Source organism: Etheostoma cragini, chromosome 1 (assembly GCF_013103735.1).
Source record: "Etheostoma cragini isolate CJK2018 chromosome 1, CSU_Ecrag_1.0, whole genome shotgun sequence".
Taxonomy (NCBI): domain Eukaryota; kingdom Metazoa; phylum Chordata; class Actinopteri; order Perciformes; family Percidae; genus Etheostoma; species Etheostoma cragini.
Genome location: NC_048407.1, coordinates 31159224 through 31181093, shown reverse-complemented (window position 1 = coordinate 31181093; position 21870 = coordinate 31159224). Strand labels below are relative to the sequence as shown.

At 40.6% G+C, this 21870-nt stretch overlaps 1 protein-coding gene across 7 annotated transcripts in view; it reads left to right on the top strand.

Annotated features, from left to right (window-relative positions):
* LOC117960549 (C-myc promoter-binding protein-like) overlaps nucleotides 1-20306 on the top strand; it is a 68432-nt gene extending 48126 nt beyond the window's left edge. For 2 of the 7 annotated variants that reach the window (XM_034898624.1, XM_034898542.1), the window contains 16 exons: nucleotides 523-664; nucleotides 1469-1585; nucleotides 1868-1960; nucleotides 3412-3531; nucleotides 3799-3948; nucleotides 4547-5646; nucleotides 6518-6722; nucleotides 7184-7287; nucleotides 8374-8549; nucleotides 8906-9073; nucleotides 9544-9724; nucleotides 10786-11040; nucleotides 11433-11550; nucleotides 14565-14727; nucleotides 16271-16335; nucleotides 17559-20306. In XM_034898624.1, the coding sequence (XP_034754515.1) occupies nucleotides 523-664; nucleotides 1469-1585; nucleotides 1868-1960; nucleotides 3412-3531; nucleotides 3799-3948; nucleotides 4547-5646; nucleotides 6518-6722; nucleotides 7184-7287; nucleotides 8374-8549; nucleotides 8906-9073; nucleotides 9544-9724; nucleotides 10786-11040; nucleotides 11433-11550; nucleotides 14565-14727; nucleotides 16271-16335; nucleotides 17559-17695 (3294 nt within the window). In that variant the 3' untranslated portion in view covers nucleotides 17696-20306. Of the gene's footprint in view, nucleotides 1-522; nucleotides 665-1468; nucleotides 1586-1867; nucleotides 1961-3411; nucleotides 3532-3798; nucleotides 3949-4546; nucleotides 5647-6517; nucleotides 6723-7183; nucleotides 7288-8373; nucleotides 8550-8905; nucleotides 9074-9543; nucleotides 9725-10785; nucleotides 11041-11432; nucleotides 11551-13312; nucleotides 14026-14564; nucleotides 14728-16270; nucleotides 16336-17558 lie in introns of those variants that run through there. The other 5 variants (XM_034898799.1, XM_034898705.1, XM_034899031.1 and 2 more) reach the window with 3 other exon arrangements.
* The last annotated feature ends 1564 nt before the right edge of the window (nucleotides 20307-21870 follow it).

Below are 21870 nucleotides of genomic sequence, written 5' to 3'. Positions count from 1 at the left end.
CCTCTCAGGCGGCTTCTGAAGTGTATTTTAGGAGCAGACAGAGACTGTCAAACGTGACTTGGCCACCAACACCTGAAGTGCCTTTCCTTTTCCTTTTCTGATGTTAAGAGATACTGTGGAGCAAACACTGCTGCAGTTAATGCCTTGAAAATGAAAAATGAATTCAGTATTATTTTTATATGGAACAAGGATTGGGTCAGTTTTAGTTCACTCACTTGACAATGTTGAAAGTGAATGAATCAAGGTAGATCTGCACTTCACATGATATTCTCACAGTATTCAGACCCTTCATGTTCAGTGATATATTTAATAGATGAATATAAGAACATTTCATGGTGGAAAGTATTTGAAGCAGAAAAAATATATCGGTATACTTAGCAATTTGAATTAAAAATGAATTACTCCCACACAGCTACAACAAAAATCTGATCAGAGACTTCAAATAATTTTTGATATCTTGTTCCTACTTCTGAAATCCACCCTCCTCTCCACCTCTGCGGTCTCTCTCCTCCTTGTGTCCAGGCGGTGTTGGAGAGCACGTGGCCCTCCAGCACCAGAGGAGGTTACTTCCTGTGGATGAAGCTGAGAAATGTCGTCCTGGGCGTGGCACAGTTCAAACAGGTGCTACGGCGACACGCTCCCATCACGCAGAGCCCTCTGTCAGGTAACTGTAACACTCAGCATGTCTGAGAAAAAGGAACGTTGTTGCTGTCTCACTAAACTGTTGTGCACAGACCTGTAGTGGTCCTGAAAACTATCTAATATCTAAATATCCTGACTGTTTTGTGTTATTTAATGCACACAATTTAATTTTTTTGCTTTAGATTAAACACACCCTCAGCAGAAACTGCATTCAGACCCAGAGCAACTCTGAACACACTGGCAGATCAGAACCAGTTGATAGGACAACAAAAGAACTGTAGTTTACTTAATCCAAAAAGTGTTTTGTGAAAAGTGATTTTACTTAATAGCGTACTAAAAAAGTTTCACATTTGGTCATGTTCACCTCACCTGCTGTACACCGACAAAAAGACTCGCTAGTTTATGGTCGGAGTTTGGTGCTGTGTAACAATTAATCTTTGTTTTTCCTATACTTTTAAATATTTCTAAGAATGTAGAGTTGTGAATAAAGAAATAAATGAGAGGAAACTATAGGACCCGCGAATAAATAAATAAATAAAGTAAATCATTTATCCTGGTAGCTGAAATGTACAGTATATGAAAAATTATGTGTTTTAAAGACAGTTGTCACATCTCAACATTATGTATGAAGTGCTTTTAAGCTTTTAAACCGTTATTACTTTTATGATGGTTCAACTGGATTCATATCAATTCATAGAAGCAAGACGCGTTTATGTTTCTTTGTGACGTTAACAACCCCGTAAAACACAGATGATAAAAAAAAAAACAGCTGTGGAGCAAAAATGGCGCCTGGCTTCCTTTTTAACGGCTTGTTGTCTTTGGGCAGATGGCAGTGACCTGGACGCTCTGAGTCACGGCAGCCTGGATAGCTCTGCCGACACTAACCTGGCCGAGCAGGGCCCCTACGCCAAAGTAGACCCCACTGACGATAGATCTAGCACAGGTACACTCAACACGGCTGCTGCTTGACTCAGTCTTTCACATGCAGCCATCTTGTTCTACATCTTTTTCTTCTCTCGCAGTGACATTTTTTTTATCCTCCTTTCTTCATTTGTCCCACTCACTGACCATCCTCCTTCCCTCTGCTGCCTGTTTTTCCACCTTCCTTCCGTCCCCGTTGTCCATCCATGTCTCTCCCTGGTTTTGCGGCTGTGGTTTCTGCTGTGCTCTGTCCCTTAACCCTGCCCTTCACTCTGGCCCCTGCCTGTGTTGCCCTTGCATGCAGTCGGCCGTGAGGGCGGCGGCGTGGGCGCCAGGGCCCCGGTGGCCCACTCACACTGGGGGGGCTCTGAGCTCAGAAAAGCCACCCTCCACCCAGGTAATCCTCTTTGTCAGTCCGCATGTCTGTCTCTTTGTCTCATCTCACCTGAGATGCAACATTTTTTTCAACGTCTTCTTCAGCCCATTCATTGTCACTCTTTTCAGTCTTTTCTGCCTCTGTGGTGTCTCGCCTCCTCTTTCTGTCCTCCTCTGTGTCATCTCTCTGCACAGTCTGCTGCTTCTCTCTTCCTCATCTCTCTCGTTTTTCTCCCAACTCCTCACTATACCACGGAGTGATTTGTCATTGTCAATTATGGCGAGTATCTACCCAGAGGCCCATGCTTTTTGTTTACAAAAAGATATTTGAATCTTGGAGATGGCACTTCAGCAGGAGACTTAGCCAGAAAGACTGTGAGGGAACCACTGCTCACAGCATAGCAGGAGGGAAGGGCCGCGTCATGCAGATCATTGATTATTACAGTCCTGAAATTAGTTTTGTCTTTTGCTATCAGTTGTGAATCGCTCCATACTGTTTTAAAGCCAAGCTGTGCAGCCTCATGCTTTATTTAGAGATGAAGGCTCATGGCAAAGATGAAAGAGGAGACCAAATCATCAGACAGCTTGTTGCCTGGAGACACGGGGAAAGTTTTAGAGACAGATGGAAGAGTTGGCCACGAATGACGGCAGGGTTGTTTTCTCCCACAAACGTCAAGTCTTAACAGTTAAATTCATTAGCAGCTGTGAAACAGCAGTTAGTGTTCTTTACAGAACTGTAGATCTCTGCATGCCCTGAGGAGAATTCTTCATATCCAGCACAGCACAATTGTTTTCTCCTCTCCCTTCTCTGCAACGGTGATGTGCCTCCCAGAAAAGCGGAGATGTAAGGGAAGCTTTACTAGCCTTTTCTCTTAGGGCTGGGTTAAAATAATCAATCAATCTTTGCAAAATCAATCTTTTAACAGATGCCTTTTAACCATGGATTTGGTGAATGAAGAACAATTCTTGATGTAAACATGAACCTGGTGCATTATAAAAGATATGTGATGATTGCTTCTTGCATGTGCAATTTACAACAGAAGTTCTCTGAGGCAAGCAAACGTAGTATTGTATCTGAAATGTCCCTAACTTAACTAAAACTGAATTAAATCATTTAAAATGTAATCAACTTGGGACCTTGTGAATCGGAATCAATTTGGGAAATCATTGGCGATACCCAGCCCTATTTTCTCTAATGTATGTTTTATATACTTCTCCCTTCTTCACATTTCAAACATCAAAAAGCTTTCCATTTTGGTTGTTTTCAGTAGATACTGTGAAAACCAAGGGCCCTCAAACCTCAATCAGTAATAGGAGAGGCGTCGCATACAGTATTGTTAAATGTGCAGCTATTGGTGCAGCAGAGAGGAGTTACCGTCTTGAGAATGCATATTTCTGTGATCTTGTAGTTTAATATCCGAGACTGTTGTGTCCATTGTACCTAATGTATGTGTCTTTCTCTCTGTTCTCAAGGGGATCAATCAGATTTGGGTTATAACTCGCTGTCCAAAGAGGAGGTTCGGCGAGGAGACCCCAGTGCTCAGGACACCGCCCCCGACAAAGATGACAAGAAGGAGAGCGACTGCAGCTCCTGTGAGTAGTCTGCCTGATCTCATATCACCTGATATTTCTGTCTACTGTACATTGATAAAAATTATAAGTTGGTAGCCACACGGGATTCCCCCTTCCTCTGCCTTGATCGTTTTCCTCCAGAGATGATTCATTCTTTTTGTTTTGTTTTTCAACAGCAAAGCATTGCAGTTGTGTGTTGTCTTTCAATGTGCTTTTTAAAGAACAGTGCCGTGTTTTAAGCTGTGCACTAAAAAAAAAAATGTAATAATGTAATTTCTGTGTTTTCAGTGTCAGAGACAGAGAGTGCCAAGGGGAGTAAAGACTGCCTCCCTCAGCTGGACATGGAGCTCCATTCCTCCTTCCAACCCCGCGGTATTGTTCGCAGCAGCTGTCCTTATAACGATTCATCCTGTAAACCCAAGAGCTCCACCAGCGAAGGTGAAGAAGAGAACTTTGGTAGATTTAATAGTTTTGCAAAGTGGGTGGAATGCTGGTAAATGTTTTTCTCCCCAGGAAATCCCCCTTTCAAAGTTTATTTAAATAATGTCCTTAAACAATTCGCAGACACTGTAGATTTCTGTCATGGGCATCGTTTTTAATTATTTCAATACCCATGAGCCACAGCTGCTGTTGGAGAAGAAGACAGAGGAAGGAATCAGATCTGTAGTATATTAAGAACACTTTGTTCTTTTTCAGAATTGGAAAAGTGGTAAGATTTCAACTGCTGAATTATCTTATTGCCACAAAACATAATCTTTGCAGCCTTTGCAACCAAATTTGAAAATCATTGTTGTAGGTGTTTCTTACTGGACTGTTCGTTAGTCTTAGTTTACATAAGTACACAGGTGTGTGCCTTTGACTTATCAGGAGAATGTCATGTTCATCTAAGCCTTGAAGTGCCGTCCAACAGTCAGTCACCCAACATTGTCAATGCAGAAAATGAACAGGACCTTTACCTCTGAAACCCCATACAACTCCTCCATCTTTGTAACGCTGTTGCTTACTCATGCCACTCCTTCCTCTCCCTGTCTCACAGGGCACGTTGCAGGTCTCCTCTTCACTTCTTCCCTGGAGGAGATCGGTGAGGTCCATGCCAACAGTTTGCTCAGGAGACATAAGAGTGCTCTGGAGGAGGTGGTGGGCAGCGGCAGCAGTGGCACCACTGTCCTTGGCCTGGGTATGAGCCGGGGTGAAACCGACCCAGATAAGATTGCGGGACACCTGGGCGCGGATGTCAAAATTCTTTCTTGTGCCAACTTTACTAAAAGTAGGAGGCCTCGTTCGCTGGCTCTGGGCGGGTTAGAGGGGGCACGTGCTGCCAGATGTTGTGACCACAGGGAGGAGGAAGAGGAGATGGAGGGGCAGGACTCTAGTGATGAGGACAGAAGTAATACAGAGGCCATTTTTGATTTGGAGGACATAGATTTAGACAAGCCTGCCACAGGTGCTGGCTTTAGTTCCCACAAATCCAACAAATATAATAAGAAACCTGTTGAGCGCAGCGTCAGCTACAGTGGAATGAGCTCGGTGAAGCGCACAGACATACAGACGGGCTACGACCCTCTATCCCTGCTGGCTGCAGAGTCACAGTCAGAGCAGCCGACTGAGGACCCGGACGGGGACGAGGACAGCACACCAAGCGCCCGTAGAGACCTGGCTAGAGAGATCGAGCTCTACATGAACCACATGGGCAGCCCGCTGAGCAGCCGTGCACCCAGTCTAGACCTGCAGGACCCGGCCAGCCCTCTCCTCTTCCTCCACCCTTCCTCTCTCTCAGCCCCCCGCAGAGCCAGCCTGCCCTACAGCTCCCCCTTCAGGACCGCCGGAGTACCCCGCTCTCGCACGTTCCACCCGCCCTCTCCCTCCCAGCCCATCGCACGCCAGCGTCTATTGTCATCACCCTCGTGTCGCAGCTCAAGCACCACCCCCAGCGCCAGCCCTAGACCCAGCCCTTACAGGGAGAGAACAGACAGGATGAGCCTGGCGTCGCCTTCCTCATCCTCTTTCGCTCTGGACACTCTGCTCACACCAACGCTTGATGTGTTCAAGACCAGCGTGTTCTCGGCTGGGAAGGGCGTGGCAGAGAAGGCAAGCCGCTGGTACTCCCGTCTCGCCACATACACCACGCCTACAAAGGTACAGAGTCTTGTTGTCAACCTTCACTTATTGTTGTGTGGAAATGATTGAAAATAGAGATTGCTTTTAAAAGGGATTATTTACCCAACGCTTGGTTTTAGTTTCTGCAGATATATTTGATTAAATGAAAACGTACCAATGGCTGCCTGGATTAGGAAAAAAATCAACATCCCAGGGTCATTGACCCTGTTTTTAGGCCCCGGTATTTTTTTTTCAGATCACTTAGATCACAGATCATATGTGGATCTTTTGTTGTCGTTATCTTCTGTTTTTAGCGCACAAAGACGTCGAAACAAACCTATATAACACTGTTTGTACTGTATTTTAGCACTGTATCCGTTTCTGTGGCATTCGGTATTAGGTCTCGTAAAAACAGTAGTCCAAGATTCAATTCAACAATTCAATTCAACTTTATTCCACTGTCACAAGTACAAGCAACAAAATGTGATTTACATCTACCCAGAATTGCTATACAGGGCATAAATATTGTATATCATTTTATGTATAAGCAAATGTAATAGTAAGGAACTTTAGGATGTTGTGTAAAAATATAAATATAAGCCTAAAGCTGGAGTGCTGCTGCCATCTTGTGGCTTATGAATGTCAGTGACACTGTTTTCCCTGTGGATGGTGTATAAAATCCTTGATTGACCAACTATCTAAAATTTAGTTTGGAGATGTGGCGACATGACTGTGTGTGAATTCACAGTCATGTTTCCTTAATTTGCAGGATAGTTTATTGGTTTCCTTTCTATTGTTTGTATATAATACTTCTAGATTTGAATGATTTGTGTGTTTTTTCCCCTTAAAATATAGTAAGTATTTTATTTGTGCTTCATGACACCTCCCCGGCTCTCCTCTGTTAATCCAGGACGGTCACAGTGACCGTGTGAGTGTGTCCTCCCTCGGTGTTGGAGATCCTGACCGCTCCTCCCTGCGTGATGAGGAGGACTGTGGGCAGTCCGAGGGCTCCGTGATCTCTCCACAGAGGAATGTCCCTGCAGGGCCCCGCAGGAGCCCCAGACGCAGCCCCTCTGCAGGCTCCAGCCTTGGGAAGCCCACATCTCTGCCCCCTGGTAACAAAATGGCCACACATTCTTAGTTCACTCATAGAGCCGAAAGATCATTATATAAACAGCTTCTCTTGTTAGGTTCTAATTTGATCAAACGCCAAAACAATGGTTTGCTCATTGACCCGTTTCTCCAAACAAAATGATTATTTGAATGTTGTCCCTCTCAATTCGATTTTCATTCTTTATCAATATATTTACCTCGTGCTTAACGACAAACAATGAGACACATAGACAGAAAATATATAATATTTAATTTATAGGCAAAATTAATATTTAACATATAGGCAAAAAAGCACAACACATATTTCCCACTTTCCCCAAAACATTTTACAGTAGACACGTCAACAGAAGAGGTGGCATGAAAAAATGTTGGTTATGTCGTCACAGATGATGGCGAAATATGAAATATGTGTTGATTCGTTATGTATTGTGACATATTCTGATCATCCTTCAAACTCCTGCAGGATGCGTCCTCTCACCTCCCGGCTTCCCTCCGCCAGACAAGTCGGACCTCGGCTCTTCACGCTACACCAGCAACACCAGCATCTTCAACAACTACGCCATGGAGGTAAAACTACAAAGTAGAACAGTAGAATTCAGCAGTTGGAACATAGTAGTTAAATACTGTTAAAGTCAGGAAAGCAGAAATAATGGTTTGGACAAAATATTTTAATGTACAAATATATTTTAATCAACTATCTTTATCGAAAGCTTGGATTAAATTGTTTTCCTGCATTTACTCTTTATTTTTGCAAAATATATAATATGTAGTGAATACTCATTTTCTGGAGTTTTTTAACTGTGCTTGCAGCCAACTCTCAGAAAGTGAGCATTTTGCAACTAAAGCTTTTCTTTGTGTGACTGTTGGCAGGAATGAATTCTTTGATGGTATTTACTCTGTGTTAATAGTTTTAGTTTTTTTTTTTAACTTTCAGGAATGGTAAACTGCTTTGCAAGCTAATCATAAGGGTCCTTCCTCAGCAGACTATTTCATTAGATTGGTATACACTGGCCACAGCAGTTCAAACTCACAGTATAATGAACCTGAGGGCATGGAGCAAGAAGTATTTATCCAGTCTGTGACATACCATAGTACTAATAAAGTAAAAACAACTAACAGCTTTTAAAGTTGCTTTACAAGACAAAATCAAAACAAAAGGTGATCCTTGTTGCAGAATATAACTAATAATTAGTGGTTTAACTAGATGTTATTTAAAGGTGCCCTCCACACAAAACCGTTTTTCTTTGCATTTTTGTGTTTAGTGTTTTTGTGAATGTGAAAATGAACTGCTTCCACCTCTGTCAGCTCCAGCCATTGAAAAGAAATAAGCGGGGAAATCAGGCCAATTACAAAAGCTGGTCAGTCTGACACCATGTTGTCTAAGCTCACCCAGTTGGGTAATAGATGCTGATAGCCAGGCTCTCATTGGCTAGCTATGAGCCAATCAAAGTAGAATTTGAATGAGAACTAGCACAAATCTAGCTCAGTCTTCCGGCAGGCTTTCTATACCACGCTAGGATGGCTCGAGACAAGGTAACCAAGGTAACCAAGGCATTTTTTCCACAACAAATGTTAGTCCAAGGTAGAACTTCAGACATAACCACAAAGTAATGAAATCCGTCTGTCTGTCTGTGTCTGTGCCTTTGTTTCCAGCTGCTGATCTCCAGCTGTTCTCGCTGTAAGACGTGCGACTGCCTCGTGTACGATGAGGAGATCATGGCTGGCTGGACAGCAGACGACTCCAACCTGAACACCACCTGCCCCTTCTGTGGAAACCCCTTCCTGCCCTTCCTCAATGTGGAGATCAGGGACATGCGAGGACCCGGCAGGTAGGTCATTTCATTTTCATTTTTTCTAACCACAGATTAAAAAAAAAATGTTGCTCAAACTCTGATTGGTGCAAAACTGTCTTTTAACAAGTAAAACGAACAAAAACAGAAATCTCTGAGATTATAGATATTAGTGTGTTTATACCGCATAGTAAAAACTTAACTGAGCAGATTAAACGTTGAATGAGAAAGTAGGTTTTCCTGGTCTGTAAAAATAAGGCTTTAAATCCCAATAAGATGCATTTGTCTCCTTATTAATTTCTGAACCCTGCAGTTTGATAAAAATAGTCATCTCATAAAATAATTTACCTTGCAGAAAATAAACTTACATCATTTCCCTCTTCTCCTCTCCACAGGCTTTTCCTAAAAGGCAGCCCTTCGGTGGACGAGGCAATGACCTCATCATACTCTGCCTCCACAGGTTTGGACACGGGGACGTCCACCCTGTCCACCCCCTGTCCTACAACAGCTGTCTTCCCTCCCTCCCCTGGGATAGCTGTCCAAGAGTGCTCAGGGAGTGAATGGTACTCATTGTCACTCAATGTCTTTTTCTTAAAATAAATTGTTTTTCTGTTTGGTTTGTACTATTAAATTACCTTTAGTTAAATCAGTCAAAGAGGGTGATTCAATCATAGAAAATATTAGCATATTAACATTTTCTGCAAATTAAAAGTAGTTTTTTTGTTTAATAAAAAAAATAAAACTCAGTTTGATAAATTCAGCAGATATTCACTCTGGATCACCACTGAAAACTCTCAGAAATCTGAAACTGGAGCAGTATCTTTTCCAAGCTCATTATTTATTCAGTATTCAATGTCGGTGATATGTGTTCTGTGTGTAAAAGTACAACTTAACCACACCTTGAGTCACTGTACTGCAGACTGAAAATAGCTTTAACTGAATAAATAATGAATAATTGTGTATTTTTTTATTGTTGCAACTGTGAGTTGTGTGTTTGTGTTACAAGCTGATTGTCCTCGCTGCGTCTTCACAGGGCTCGATCAACCAGAGCTCAAGGCATCAACATCCCCTCGGAGCGCAGGAAGGGGGCGCTGTCCCCCGGAGCGCCCATGGCCCGCAGCGTCAGCGCCTTTGGTCCTCTGGACGAAGCATCCCGACCCAACCGCTGTGTGCCCACATCAGGCAGCCTGCCCAGCCGTCTCAATGAGACCACGGTATGTCTCAACACAAATACCCCTTATGGTCCCCCATTTTTTCACCCGGCGCATCTGCGCTGCGTTCTGGATGCGATCCCCCTGAGCAATCGCAGCCATGAAGTCAATGAGTGATATTCCACCAGCCGCGTCCCGGTGCGTCCAAGAAGCGTTTGTGAAGCTGCTCTTTGCTCCGCTGAATACATGCGCCAGGAGTATTTGGACAGCTGGGAAAAGACCTCCTCAATACTAGTATTCACATAACTTTATGTTAAAGCCTAAGAAAATGTTCAGGTTGTGTAAGCAGAATCTTAAGACAAATGCAAAACTAGCCATAAAATCTGTTGTACTTAAAAATGCCAGTTGTCAGAATGTTTTGGCCAAGACCCGTGTGGACTTTGAAATGATCTAACTTGCTGGATGTTCTCTTTGGGTTTGCAACATTTAAAGATGCAACAATGAATGGTTGTATGTTAATAATGGATCAGATGAGTGTGTAATGTAAAAGGTGTGGCTCATAGTAACAAACCCTCAGAGTATTATTACCAGGCCCTGCAGGTCTCCTTGGCTTAAATACAATACTTCTTCACTACTTGCATCATCAGTGTCTATGGAGTACATAATCAATTTATAATGACATTATTATAATAACAAATGTAAAATTAAAAAAAAGTACAAACAAAACAGTTTTACAAGAAAAAATAACTATTAAAACAGAATGGATGCTTTGAAAAGTGTCAGATTGTAAAAGATGTGAAGATGAAAATGGAACTTGTTTTCTGTCTCCTTATGAAAATCGTTGTTTGTTTTGGTAGTTTACTGGTATTTGTTGTACAATATTAGGTTGTCCAGGCGCCAGGCTTAGACCAGGTTTTATCATTTAAGCCCAACTTGACATCCTCATTCCTCATTTTGACAACTCTGTCCCCATTGAAAGAATGAGGTGGGAGTAAACTTCGGCACAGGTCTTTTATTCACAGCCTGTGGTCTGGACAGCCTCCCAGACCCTTTTGTCTCTCATCAGCAGACCGTTCACTTCTGGCAAAAATAAACCTCACCTCTTTCTTTTTTGTCCCACCCAGGAGCCGCTGAGCATGGATTGGCGGCTCCACAACCCTGAGCCGGTGACGGTTCCCTACCTGAGCCCGCTGGTGCTGTGGAAGGAGCTGGAGAGTCTGCTGGAAAACGAGGGCGACCCTGTGATCACAGAGGCCGACATGGTGGACCATCATCCCATCATCTACTGGAACCTGGTCTGGTATTTCAGACGGCTGGACCTGCCCAGCAACCTCCCCGGTCTCATGCTCACATCTGACCACTGCAACAGAGATTCCCAGGTCGCGCACACACATACACACACACACACACACACACACACACACGCATAAATAAATATAAACTGGAAGCCACACTGGGATATACTGTATATGGATCTCTTTAATCATGTTTTTAAGTTTCATTGTTTGCAATTTTTACAGATTTTCATGGAAAAACAGATAATTATTTTTAAAGGGATTGGTTGAAACTTTTGTCGTGGAAGTGGAGAGAAATGTTAGGCAAGTGTCAAATAAATAATAAAAAAAATGTAAATAAAATAAAAAATAAAAAATGATGAGGGTAAAAATGTTGTGCCTTATGTGAATCAGTAGAGTATATGAGGACACAGATACCAATATATTTTGTCTGCAAATGTTAGACTGACTCTCTCGCTCTCTCTCTCTCTCATCAGGTCCCTCGTCCCTGGATGTCGGAGGACAGTAAACACGTGTTGATCCAGATCCTGTGGGACAACCTCAAGCTGCATCAGGACTCGATCCAGCCTCTCTACATCCTGTGGAACACATACAGTGAGTCCCACTGCTCTCTCTCTCTCTTCCAGCAGAGTGAACGGGATATTAGTTTTTTGTTAATAGCATGCGTAGACTGAGATTAAGAAAAAATTTAAATATAGATATGTTGTGTTTTGTGTACCTCAGGGAGCTGGAGCTTCTCCCAGCATGCTCTGAACCAAAGGCAGGAACAGATTACTTGTTTGTGATCTCTTTTTGTTTTGTCCTCAAATCATAGCTAATCTAATCTCTAATCTTAGTTTACTTTTGAAGAAAATGAAAACAAAAACAAACTTTAACCAATTAGTTGTATGACTACAATGTTTTGTATTTTGTGTTATGTATGTTCTACAAGTTGTTATAATATCTGTTGTTTGCATGTACATGCGTGTTGTTTTTAGAGATGAGGCTTGACATGTCAAAACATTTCCTATATACAGGAGTCGAGGTTTAACTTTTTGGAAGCGTTGGTCTACATAGTGTGGCAGTGTTTTTTTAGCAATTGTTTTTTGTGTGCACATTTTCGATTTGCACCAAACAAAATGTTGAAATATCACATTGGGCTGAGGTGGAAAAGTTGGTTTATTGCTAAAAGTAAAATGCGACAAAGTGCAACAGAAACAGACTTTAAACATGGCGTACATCAACGTACACTGAAGAGACGAAAATGGCGACAGGGGAAAACATCAGTTCTATTATTTGCACAACAGTAGTGGATTGAAACGTGCATAGATTTGCATTTGGTTGTGCCAAATCTCTGGAAATTTGTTTAAGTTTGCTCTAAATTTGGTTTGAAACTTAACTTGTCGGGCAATTTGCTCCCTAGACCCTCGACCAAACCTCAAATCATTTTACAGTAGGTAAGAAAGGAAAGTGTTTCCATCCATGTTTTTTTCCCTTTTTTTAGACTGTTGATGCTTTTTTCCACTACCATCAGTACTTTATACATGTGTTCACAGCACTAACACTGACTTATTACCACTAGTGTTACATATTTTTTGAATGCTCAATAGACTTCTCTTTATTAATCTTTTTGGGATGACTCCCGCAAGGAAATTTAAATTTAAATACACCTCGTTTATAGGAAAGCTTACCTAATTTTTGAGTCAAAAACACAAATTTTAGAGGAATGTACTGTATATGATGATTGAAAAGACTTGTGTGTGTGAAACTTTAGTCAGAATACTGTTTAAAAACCCTTTAAAGTAGTGATCAATAATTGTACTTGCAAAGAGCGTTGTAGGGAACCCTCCATGTTATTTTGGGGTAATTTGGTTAAAAAGAAACAAATATTTCTGACGTAGACATTTTGATAACGAGTCAAATTTGACCCGAGGACAACAGGAGGGTTAAAAAAGAAACACTGGAAACTCTGAAACAGGCTAAAAGTCGTGAGAATGTTTTCATGCTTGGCTCAGCTGAAAAAGTGTCTGGAAGCAGGCTCAGTACATTAATCTTGATGTGTGTGAAGTAAGTGACTGGAACGTCCACCGATGAAAAAGGTGGCAGAGGAAAACAATGACGAGACTCTAACCTTCCTCACAATAATACATAAAACAAACAGAAATCCAATATTTCCATGATGGTTTTCCATAGTTTTAGCTCTGACTAGAGCTTTTTAATCACATCATCTCGTTACAATTCTCTCATGTGAACACATCTGTTGCTTAGCCCAGTTTTTAGTAATTGATTATTTAATGGAGAAGGAGGCGACGGGAGGCAGCTAGCTCCTCCTGGGAGTCGGCTAATCCTTGTGCTCTGTCTGCTCTCTGTCTTTCAGGGCTTAATTGTACTCTGTTGTTAGACAGTGAGTGTTCATCTCTGCTGCAGACTCCCACAGATGAGTCCTGTTGTTTGTGTCCTGTACTGTTCGAGGCCTGCTGCTGCTGTGTCTCCTTCTGTTTTGTGCTCTTTGCCTGATGCATTGCAGTGTTGTCTGTGGAAAATCAACCTCTACTTTTTCCGTGGTTTCACAGTGTTTTTGGAATGAAGGTCTCTGTGCAGTGTGAAAATTTACGGAGGGATTTTTTTTGTTTTAATGTTTTTTTTGAAACTCTTGTTGGAAAAGTGTTTGTCTCAAATGCAACCCTGCTCTGTATTTGAATGTAGGTCTGCATCTCTGGTGAATGTGTTTCTCCACTCGCTGACATCCAGATGTTTTAACTCCTAAGGATGAACATTGTTGTCGTACTTTAGGGGCTGGGTACTGAACACCAGCCTCATCCTGCTGGTTCTCCTGAGGACCTTTAGTTTGTGTTTTAAGGGGTTAATTTCCCCACTATTTTTTCGGACAAGCTCATAACTCCATTTCTAAGAGAAATAGCTTAACAACATTCTTAAAGGGACAGAGTGCAACAGGTATCATGGAGAAGAAGAAATGTACAAAATAATAAATTATGCTCTCAAATTAATATAAATGACTACTCTTAAATCATAATTACGTAGAAAGCTCTATGAATTATTTTCTCCATTACACTTGCTGGGTTCTGCATGACAGTTCTGACTCTAGATATTAAAATTAAGTATATAATAATAATAATAATAATAACCTGTGTGGTAGGGTTTTGCCAATTATTCTAAATTTAACAAAAAAATTGTGAATTTTTAACTAGTTTTTTGTATTATAAATTTCAATTGGAACATTAAAATGTGTTTTTATTATTGACAAGTTTTATTATTAATACGTTGTATAATAACGAAATATTTCAGACTTGTTTCTACACTGCATGCCAAGCTTTACTCTAAGTGCTAACAACTTTTCTTTCCAATATACAGTATGTATTTTTCTTCAGGGAATTGTCACTTTTACTAAATTTAACTTAGCATACAGCATATGACACATGAAGTACTGCTTTATACCAGTACAGGTACCCAGCCCTGAGTATTTTTCATCTGAGGGAAAACCTGTTTCATGAGAACCAATCAGAGATCGGAGATAAAAACCATCTTCATTTTGCATTATTGTTTCATGGCTCCATCACTGATGTGACGAGTCCAGTGCTGAACTAAACTGTGTGCGTGTGTTTGGACAGATGTGGGTTACCCTCTGTCCCGGCCGGCCCCGGAGGAGGAGAAGCCGTTCAGCGATGAGTTGCTGCAGAGCGTGGTGAAGAGCATCCAGAGGAACGACGTCGGTCGGCCGATGGCTCAGCTGCTGCAGCTGCTGGCTCAGGCGCTCGGGGTCAAAAGGCAGAGGTCAGCACCGACACGTCAAATCTGGATTACTAATTTAACTCTAGAGCAGAGGTCTTCAACGCTTTTTTAAACCAAGAACTCCTAAACTGAAAGAGAGGGAGCAGTATAAAATCAAGTTGCATATTAAACTGGGCCTCCAACAACATGTAGGGCAATTTCGGTCGGTGCCTAAAAAGTATTGAATTCGGCACCCAGTGCTAGTCATCAGCTCTTATAAAAACATATGTAGAGATTCTTCCATGTGTAAACTAATACGTAAAGCCCGTATAATTCAAATTGCGCGTACCTAAAGTCATATTCCTCCCAAAATCTGTCATTAATTCCTTCTACAGTAGCTGTAAAAAGTTTTGTTTACTTCTTCACCAAGAATTTGTGGTGGAAAATCACTAAGTACATTTACCAAGTACTGTTTAAGTAGTGTACTTAAGGACAATTTGGAGATACTTTATGTTACTATATACTTCTACTCCGCTACATCACAGAGGGAAATATGTAACACCACTACATTCTTTTTTTATTAATGTAGTTAGTTTAGATTATTAACACTTGTGTTGTCCTCCCTGGTCAAAAAAACCTTTTAACACCACTTACTTACACCAACACTAGTTCTACAAATATTTTTTCAAATTCATGTTCAGTTAACCTCATTTATGATTTAATAGTTCTGAGTTAAAAAGCAGCCATTGAAACTTTTCGGATCTAAGGAATAGTTTTGTCCAAGCTAAGTCAGAATACTCTTCACCCATTTAAACCATTTTCTCAAATGCTAAACAATTAAATAATCCTATCATAAATAATTACTTGGAAAAGTGTTTGAGCGGCTTGATCAATCATTTTTTTCACAAATCATAATTTGGTGAAAGAAACCCAAATTTCTTAAATAGAAACTTTGAAAACAGGTCAAATTTGACCCGGGGTCTAATAAATGACAAATGATATATTGTTACAGTTTAACCTATCAAGCAGTATATAAAGTAGTTAAAATCAGCTCCATCTTTACCTGCTGCTTCATTAAAGGGATGAACACAATGCATCAATAGTTATGATCTCTATAATATATGTATTTTGAAAATCTGCATAAAGAGCACTTTTGATACTTAGGATACCAAGTCTATTTTGATGCTGATACATTATGTGCTTTTAAGTCAAATTTGTAAATTTGAATGCAGGACTTTTACATTCAATCACAGTACAATTACAAATTTAGTGGCTTAAAACAGAGTCTGATGAGTTGAAACAGTCTTATTTTTCATGGAACTGATGTGATAATTCCAATGAAGGCGGTTTGTCCACTGGAGTTTGCCTTTTAAATCAATCTGTATTATCAGTGTGTTCCACTTGTATTTTCCACAAAATATGGCTAAATACACTGCGTCCCAGAAGTGTACGTTATTAGACAAAATTAATTTGGGCTTAACTTAAGTTACCTTATTATGTGGTTGTATTGAAAGAGTAAAACATACATTTGTGTTTAGAAAAGGACATGATGAGAATGATATGTTTCAAAGCAAATTGATAACTCAAGCAAATCTCTCCTCCTCAGGAGTTTGTACAGAGACGTCCTCTTCCTCTCTCTGGTGGCTCTGGGAAAAGATAACATTGATATTGGTGAGTTTTATGACTAGTTTAAATGACTACATGATGTCATAATGTCACATATTCTAGTTTTAAAGAGACAAACATAGGATTATATAGCAGTACTGTATCAGTGCCAGTGGTTTAATCTTTTTTTTCAATACATACATTTTAGTTGGGTTTTGGGATAAAATTAACATTTTTTGATAAAGTAAAAGAAATTCAACAATTTGGTTTATACCGGCAATAATTGATTTCTTTGGCCACGAGGGGCCAGCGTGAACAAGCTGACCCTAAGCAGAGCATGGGAGTGAAGTGGAAAGGTGAGAATTTCCGCTCCTTGCTAATGTAGCTATTCCCCTATCAAAGCCTCTCAACTCTGATGTCATCCCACTCTCCTCCAAATGCTCACCTTTCGCTCCTAAAAAAGAAAAAGAAAGCTGCGTTGTATTCATCAGATGAACGGTGCCCACCCACCCTTAATGCCGGAGCTCCGAAAGCAGAAGGTCAGCTGGACGACGGGCACTGGAGGCATGGAGAGGGAGGGCGGGTGCCGGTGCCGTTCATCTGCATGTACTCTGCTGGAGGAACACAGAGATGGGCTCTGGCATGGTTTCAACTCATAGAACCTTCCTCCCCAGCGCTGCGGAGGAGGGCCCGGCTACTCCACACAGCATGCCGGGATGGGAGGAAAATGTGCTCTGGTTTATTGGCATTTTGTTTAAACCAATCCCAATCGTCATGGGCTATGCTTAGTGCCAGACCGAGCCACGGTGCCGCTGCAAAATAGCCTCTGGAAGGAACTTGTTTTGGTGGAACGCGTTATTTCAAAGGTTGTTTTAGTAGTGCAACAGAAAACTCAGATTGGACAGAAAGCCAAGGTAGCTGTCTGGATTTATTTACCCTGCACAGAAGAGCAGTTAACTGTAGTCCTCAGAAAGCCACAGGAGTTTAGAATGCCAACTCAAAGAAAGTGGAAGGTGACCAACATCCGACCGAAAAGACTGACACCTTGCGTAATTTCCGGTGGAAACGGAGCAATCTTGGAGTTAGAACGTCGTGATATAGACTAGTAGTACACTAAAACCCTCCATAGAGCTGAGGACAACTGCAGAACCAGTTGATATTCTCTGAGCGTGTGCACGTAGTCATGTGAGCTAATGACGATGGAAAAATATTGGTAAGAGCAGCTTTAAAAGGATAGAAATGGTAAAGCTTGATTAAAAGACTTTTTGTTTCATCTCTTCTTCCCTCAGACGCCTTCGATCGTGAGTACAAGTTGGCGTACGACCGCCTGGTGCCGAGTCTGGTGAAGCTGACTCATAACTGTGACCGTCCGCCCAGCACCGGGGTCATGGAGTGCCGCAGGACGTTTGGGGAGCCTTACCTGTGAAACTGTCGCCTTCACACAAACCAGGGTCAAGTCTCACCGCCCCCCACGTCATCGCTTTAAGACGAGCTCAGGAAACCTGTTGGAAGACTGTGAATGTTTTCAAGAAAACTCTGCAAGTGATCATGAACAGGTACAGCGGGCAGCGTTCAGCGTTCAGCGTTACGTAGCCTCAAACCAAAACCGAGCCCTACAGACTTTATCTCAACTAACTGACGATGGAAACGCCACTCAAACCGTTCATAAACACAACGTTTCTTTGGAAATCCTGTGGAAGTTATGCTGTACACACACAGCAGTAGAGGAACTTTTTTTTTAAATGCAACATTTATATTGTATAGTCATACGGCAAATGAAGACTAATATTAGCAATATTTTAACTTGAAAACTCTATTTATAAAAGTAAGCTTTATTTATTGTAGTGTCTTCTTCATGTCAGCGTAAGTTGTTCTATTGTCGTCTCGCTGTTTCAACCGGAGCGCCTCTAACCCTAAACACAACGTTGTAGTACGGATTTATTGTCCGTTGTAAATGATGACTAGGTTTTGTGTGCTTTATGAGTCAGCATCAAACAAAAAAAGGTTTAAATTAGAGCTCTAATGATCAGTATATCGACAAAAAATGAATTCGAGGTTTTGGGACTGTTGGACTGAAGTGATTAAATGCTTTATGAGTTGACAAACTAATCAGCAGATTGGCCAAATGTCATTAGTTGCCGCCCTAATTTAAATGTTGTAAACCACTTGTTAAAGCTTCCTTTGATCTTGAATGTTGTGCGGAATCTAAAGATAAATGTCCGCTGTACTGCACCTTTAACTAGAACGCTCTACATTTAATTCATTTTAACTTACCAGTTTGGTTCTCAAACTGAATACTTTTAGTTTGTTTACAAAACTTGTTTTTACGGTACGTTGCCACTGCCGAAAACCACCTCAGTGTGATTTAACGTTTTGGTGGCCATATTGGAGGTTTGAAGTTCTTTTTTACAAAAGCCTGTTGCATCTCTTAAAACTAAAATTCTGGTATATTGCAACTTGGGATTTTTTATTTCGTGATGTTATCCCTCATTTTTGTCAGCTGCTATAACATTGTACTCGTCAAAATAATAGCTCACGGCGCCACACCGAAGTCTGACAGGATCTCCAGAGGACCTAAACCACTTTATTTGGAGGTGAAACAAAGTGAGCACACACCCAATTTGTTGGTAACATCCCAGAAAAAAAGCAGCTTTACCCAAGGCTTTCTCTAATTATTTAGATTTACATTTACATAACCAGCCTTTTTAAATGTTTATGCATGTACTACATGTTTGCCCAGTGACAGCATCTTGTTGTGTGTTTCACATCAGTTGATGAGTGTGAGGTGGCTTCTGGGATTTCTCCATGATGCGTTATTATGGTTTTATAATTGTATACTTTTTTTTGTGGGGGGTATTGTTTTAAAATACCCAACATGGCAACGTCTTGTTTCATGCACCAGCTTTATCTCTCCTCCATACCAAAAAGGGATTCTAATTTCAGTCCCCACAGGAAACAATGATGATGCGGTAACAGAAGGTAGGGGAGCGATTATTTTCTGGTTAGCATTTGCCATTTCACCACATTAATGAATGAACAGATTTTTGTAGATCCTGCAGACTCTAGAGACATTTTAGAAGAATTTCCAAGGTAAATGTTTTCAAAACATGATGATACCATGCAGATAATTCCCTATTCTCATGTACCGCAAATGCAGACATGGCAACATTTAAACATTATCAATGTTCAGACTATTTTTCCCCTCCAGACTGTTTCTATGGAAAACAATGCATGACTGCCAACTAGAAGAGAGTTCATTTTCTGTGTTAAAATGCCCTCCGACAAGACGCACATCTATACTAAGTAAAGTTTAAACAGTTTTATTTAACATGCACTAGTGTTTCTAAAAGGACAGGAAGTAAATCAGGACTTTAAAATAGAAAATACAAAACAAAGTTACGCAGATCTGTAAATGTGTAACTTTTCACTGGGAATGTTTGGATTTTTCTTCTGAATGCATACAAAAAATGTCAACTTCTGCATTTTTAAAGTTAAAGTTCAGATCTTATTTCCATTAAAATGATGGAAGTGAAATAGATATTTGTTGCGGGTTGTTAGTGTTGAAGAGATGCTGTTGGGGGAAATAATACCAAATAAACTCTGGATAGAACTGGATTTAAACGGGATAAGAACTTGTCTGTCAGCATTTCTTATCATTTTTATGTGAATGTTAATCAAAAGTGGACGCAATGGTTAAAGGAGGACCTTTGAGTCTAAACTCAAGAAGGTCTCATGAATGTCAACCATGTGTGTAAAACTGGAAAAGTCCGCACGTTTCACTACTCCCCTAAAACGTGAACCAGGACAGGACACATCTGCTGGAAGAAAAGCTGCCATTTATCTGTGGATTTTTGTTATAAGTTATAAAAATTGAATGATTTTGCAGAATCTGGGGCCATGTACATTTTACCTCGCCCTTATGCAGAAATCACATTTTATAACATGTGCAAAAGGTCCTTTATGGTTGTGGTGAAGGTTCTGTACAGCGACCAGATCTACAGGACTGTTTAACTGTAAATAAAATCACTTACACGCATTATCTTTTTGTCTTCTCTCTTTTTAACTCTCCTGTTGTCCTTGGCTCAAATTTGACCCGCTTTCAACAAGTTTCTATAGCAGATATTTGGGTTTCTTCCAACCAAATTGTCAAAAAGAAATAATGTGGATGGTTCAATACAATGCTCTTCACAAGTAATATAGATGATCAGTTCACTACTTTCACCGAATTTGGTTGTTTTTTCTTTCAGTTGTATAGCATTTAAAAGAAAAAATGAAGAAAAAAAAAACTTTGAAAAAAAGTGAGAAATATGTTGGGAAAAGCTTAAAAATGTTCAGAAAAATGATCTAGAATGGCGAGGAATGCTAACTTGTTAACGTTCTTTCTGTTAACATTAGCATGCTAAAGGGCCTAATCCTAGATGACGCTTTACCTTGTTTCCCCAGTAATATCACACACACGACTCCAGTTCACTGTTAAAAAAATAATTTATTGCAGCATGGAATTTGAATTTGAAATGCTGATAGTTTTCCTATCAATAACACATGTTTGCATCCACTTTAATCCAACAAGAGCATTTAACAAGACAGTAACATCTGACAATGTGACACCTCTCAGGGTTTTCTCACAGCTAACACACACACAATCACAGTTTGTCTCCACCACAGTTATGTTGACAAAATGAAATATTTGTTAACACAAAAACCTTCTTTTCTACACTGAACAAACACGACTTTAAACACAGAACTGACTTTATGAGAAAATACTGAACATGCAAAACTGAAGTTGCATCCAGCAGTTTTAAGTTGCTGCACGGTAAATCTGAAACCTTCACTGCTGAAGAGTCTTTAGTTAACGTATTAAAGTCACCGACATTCAACATTCATCAACATCATTAAATATTAAAATGAAAACTCAACACTCAAACACTCTTTTAAACCAGTCAGTGGTGATGTTCTGTGTTTGTTGCCTTTCTGGTTCAGTTTGATTGTGTGCTTTTCTTGTTTTTGTTGTAGATAATTGTGCAGTCACATCCAGATATTTCCAGCAGCTACAGTGGAGTCTTACAGCAGAAAACATATCTAAAACCGTTTGTTAAAGTGACATATCATGCTTTTTGGCTTTTTCCCTTTCCTTTAATGTATTATTTATCTTTTTGTGTATGTCAAAGTGAAAAAGCCCCAAAGGGACGTACCATCTCCAACAGAAAACACTGTTCACAACCTGCTCCAAGCGTCTCTCCTTTACTGCCGTGACAAACGTTGCTAGGATGGTAGAAAAGGTGAAAGGACTCATTTCTAAACCCAGGAAAAAGACAAATGCACTGCAAGCATTGCAATAAATTTAAAGAGGAAGTCCACACTAGCTTTTTATCATTAATCAGATCATTGTTGGCATATGACGATAATACAGATTACACATTTTGTGTGTAAAATACAACTTTTTCTGTTTGCAATTATCTTAAATGCGTGTGAAGGTCTGGGTCTGTCCTGTTCTCTCTCCCCTCCATAACTAACGGAACAGATTTGGAAAACAAAGCTAGAGTGCACTTGGAGTGAAAATGTGTGGGAGCCCTGAAACAATGGATGTGGGTGTTTTGATGG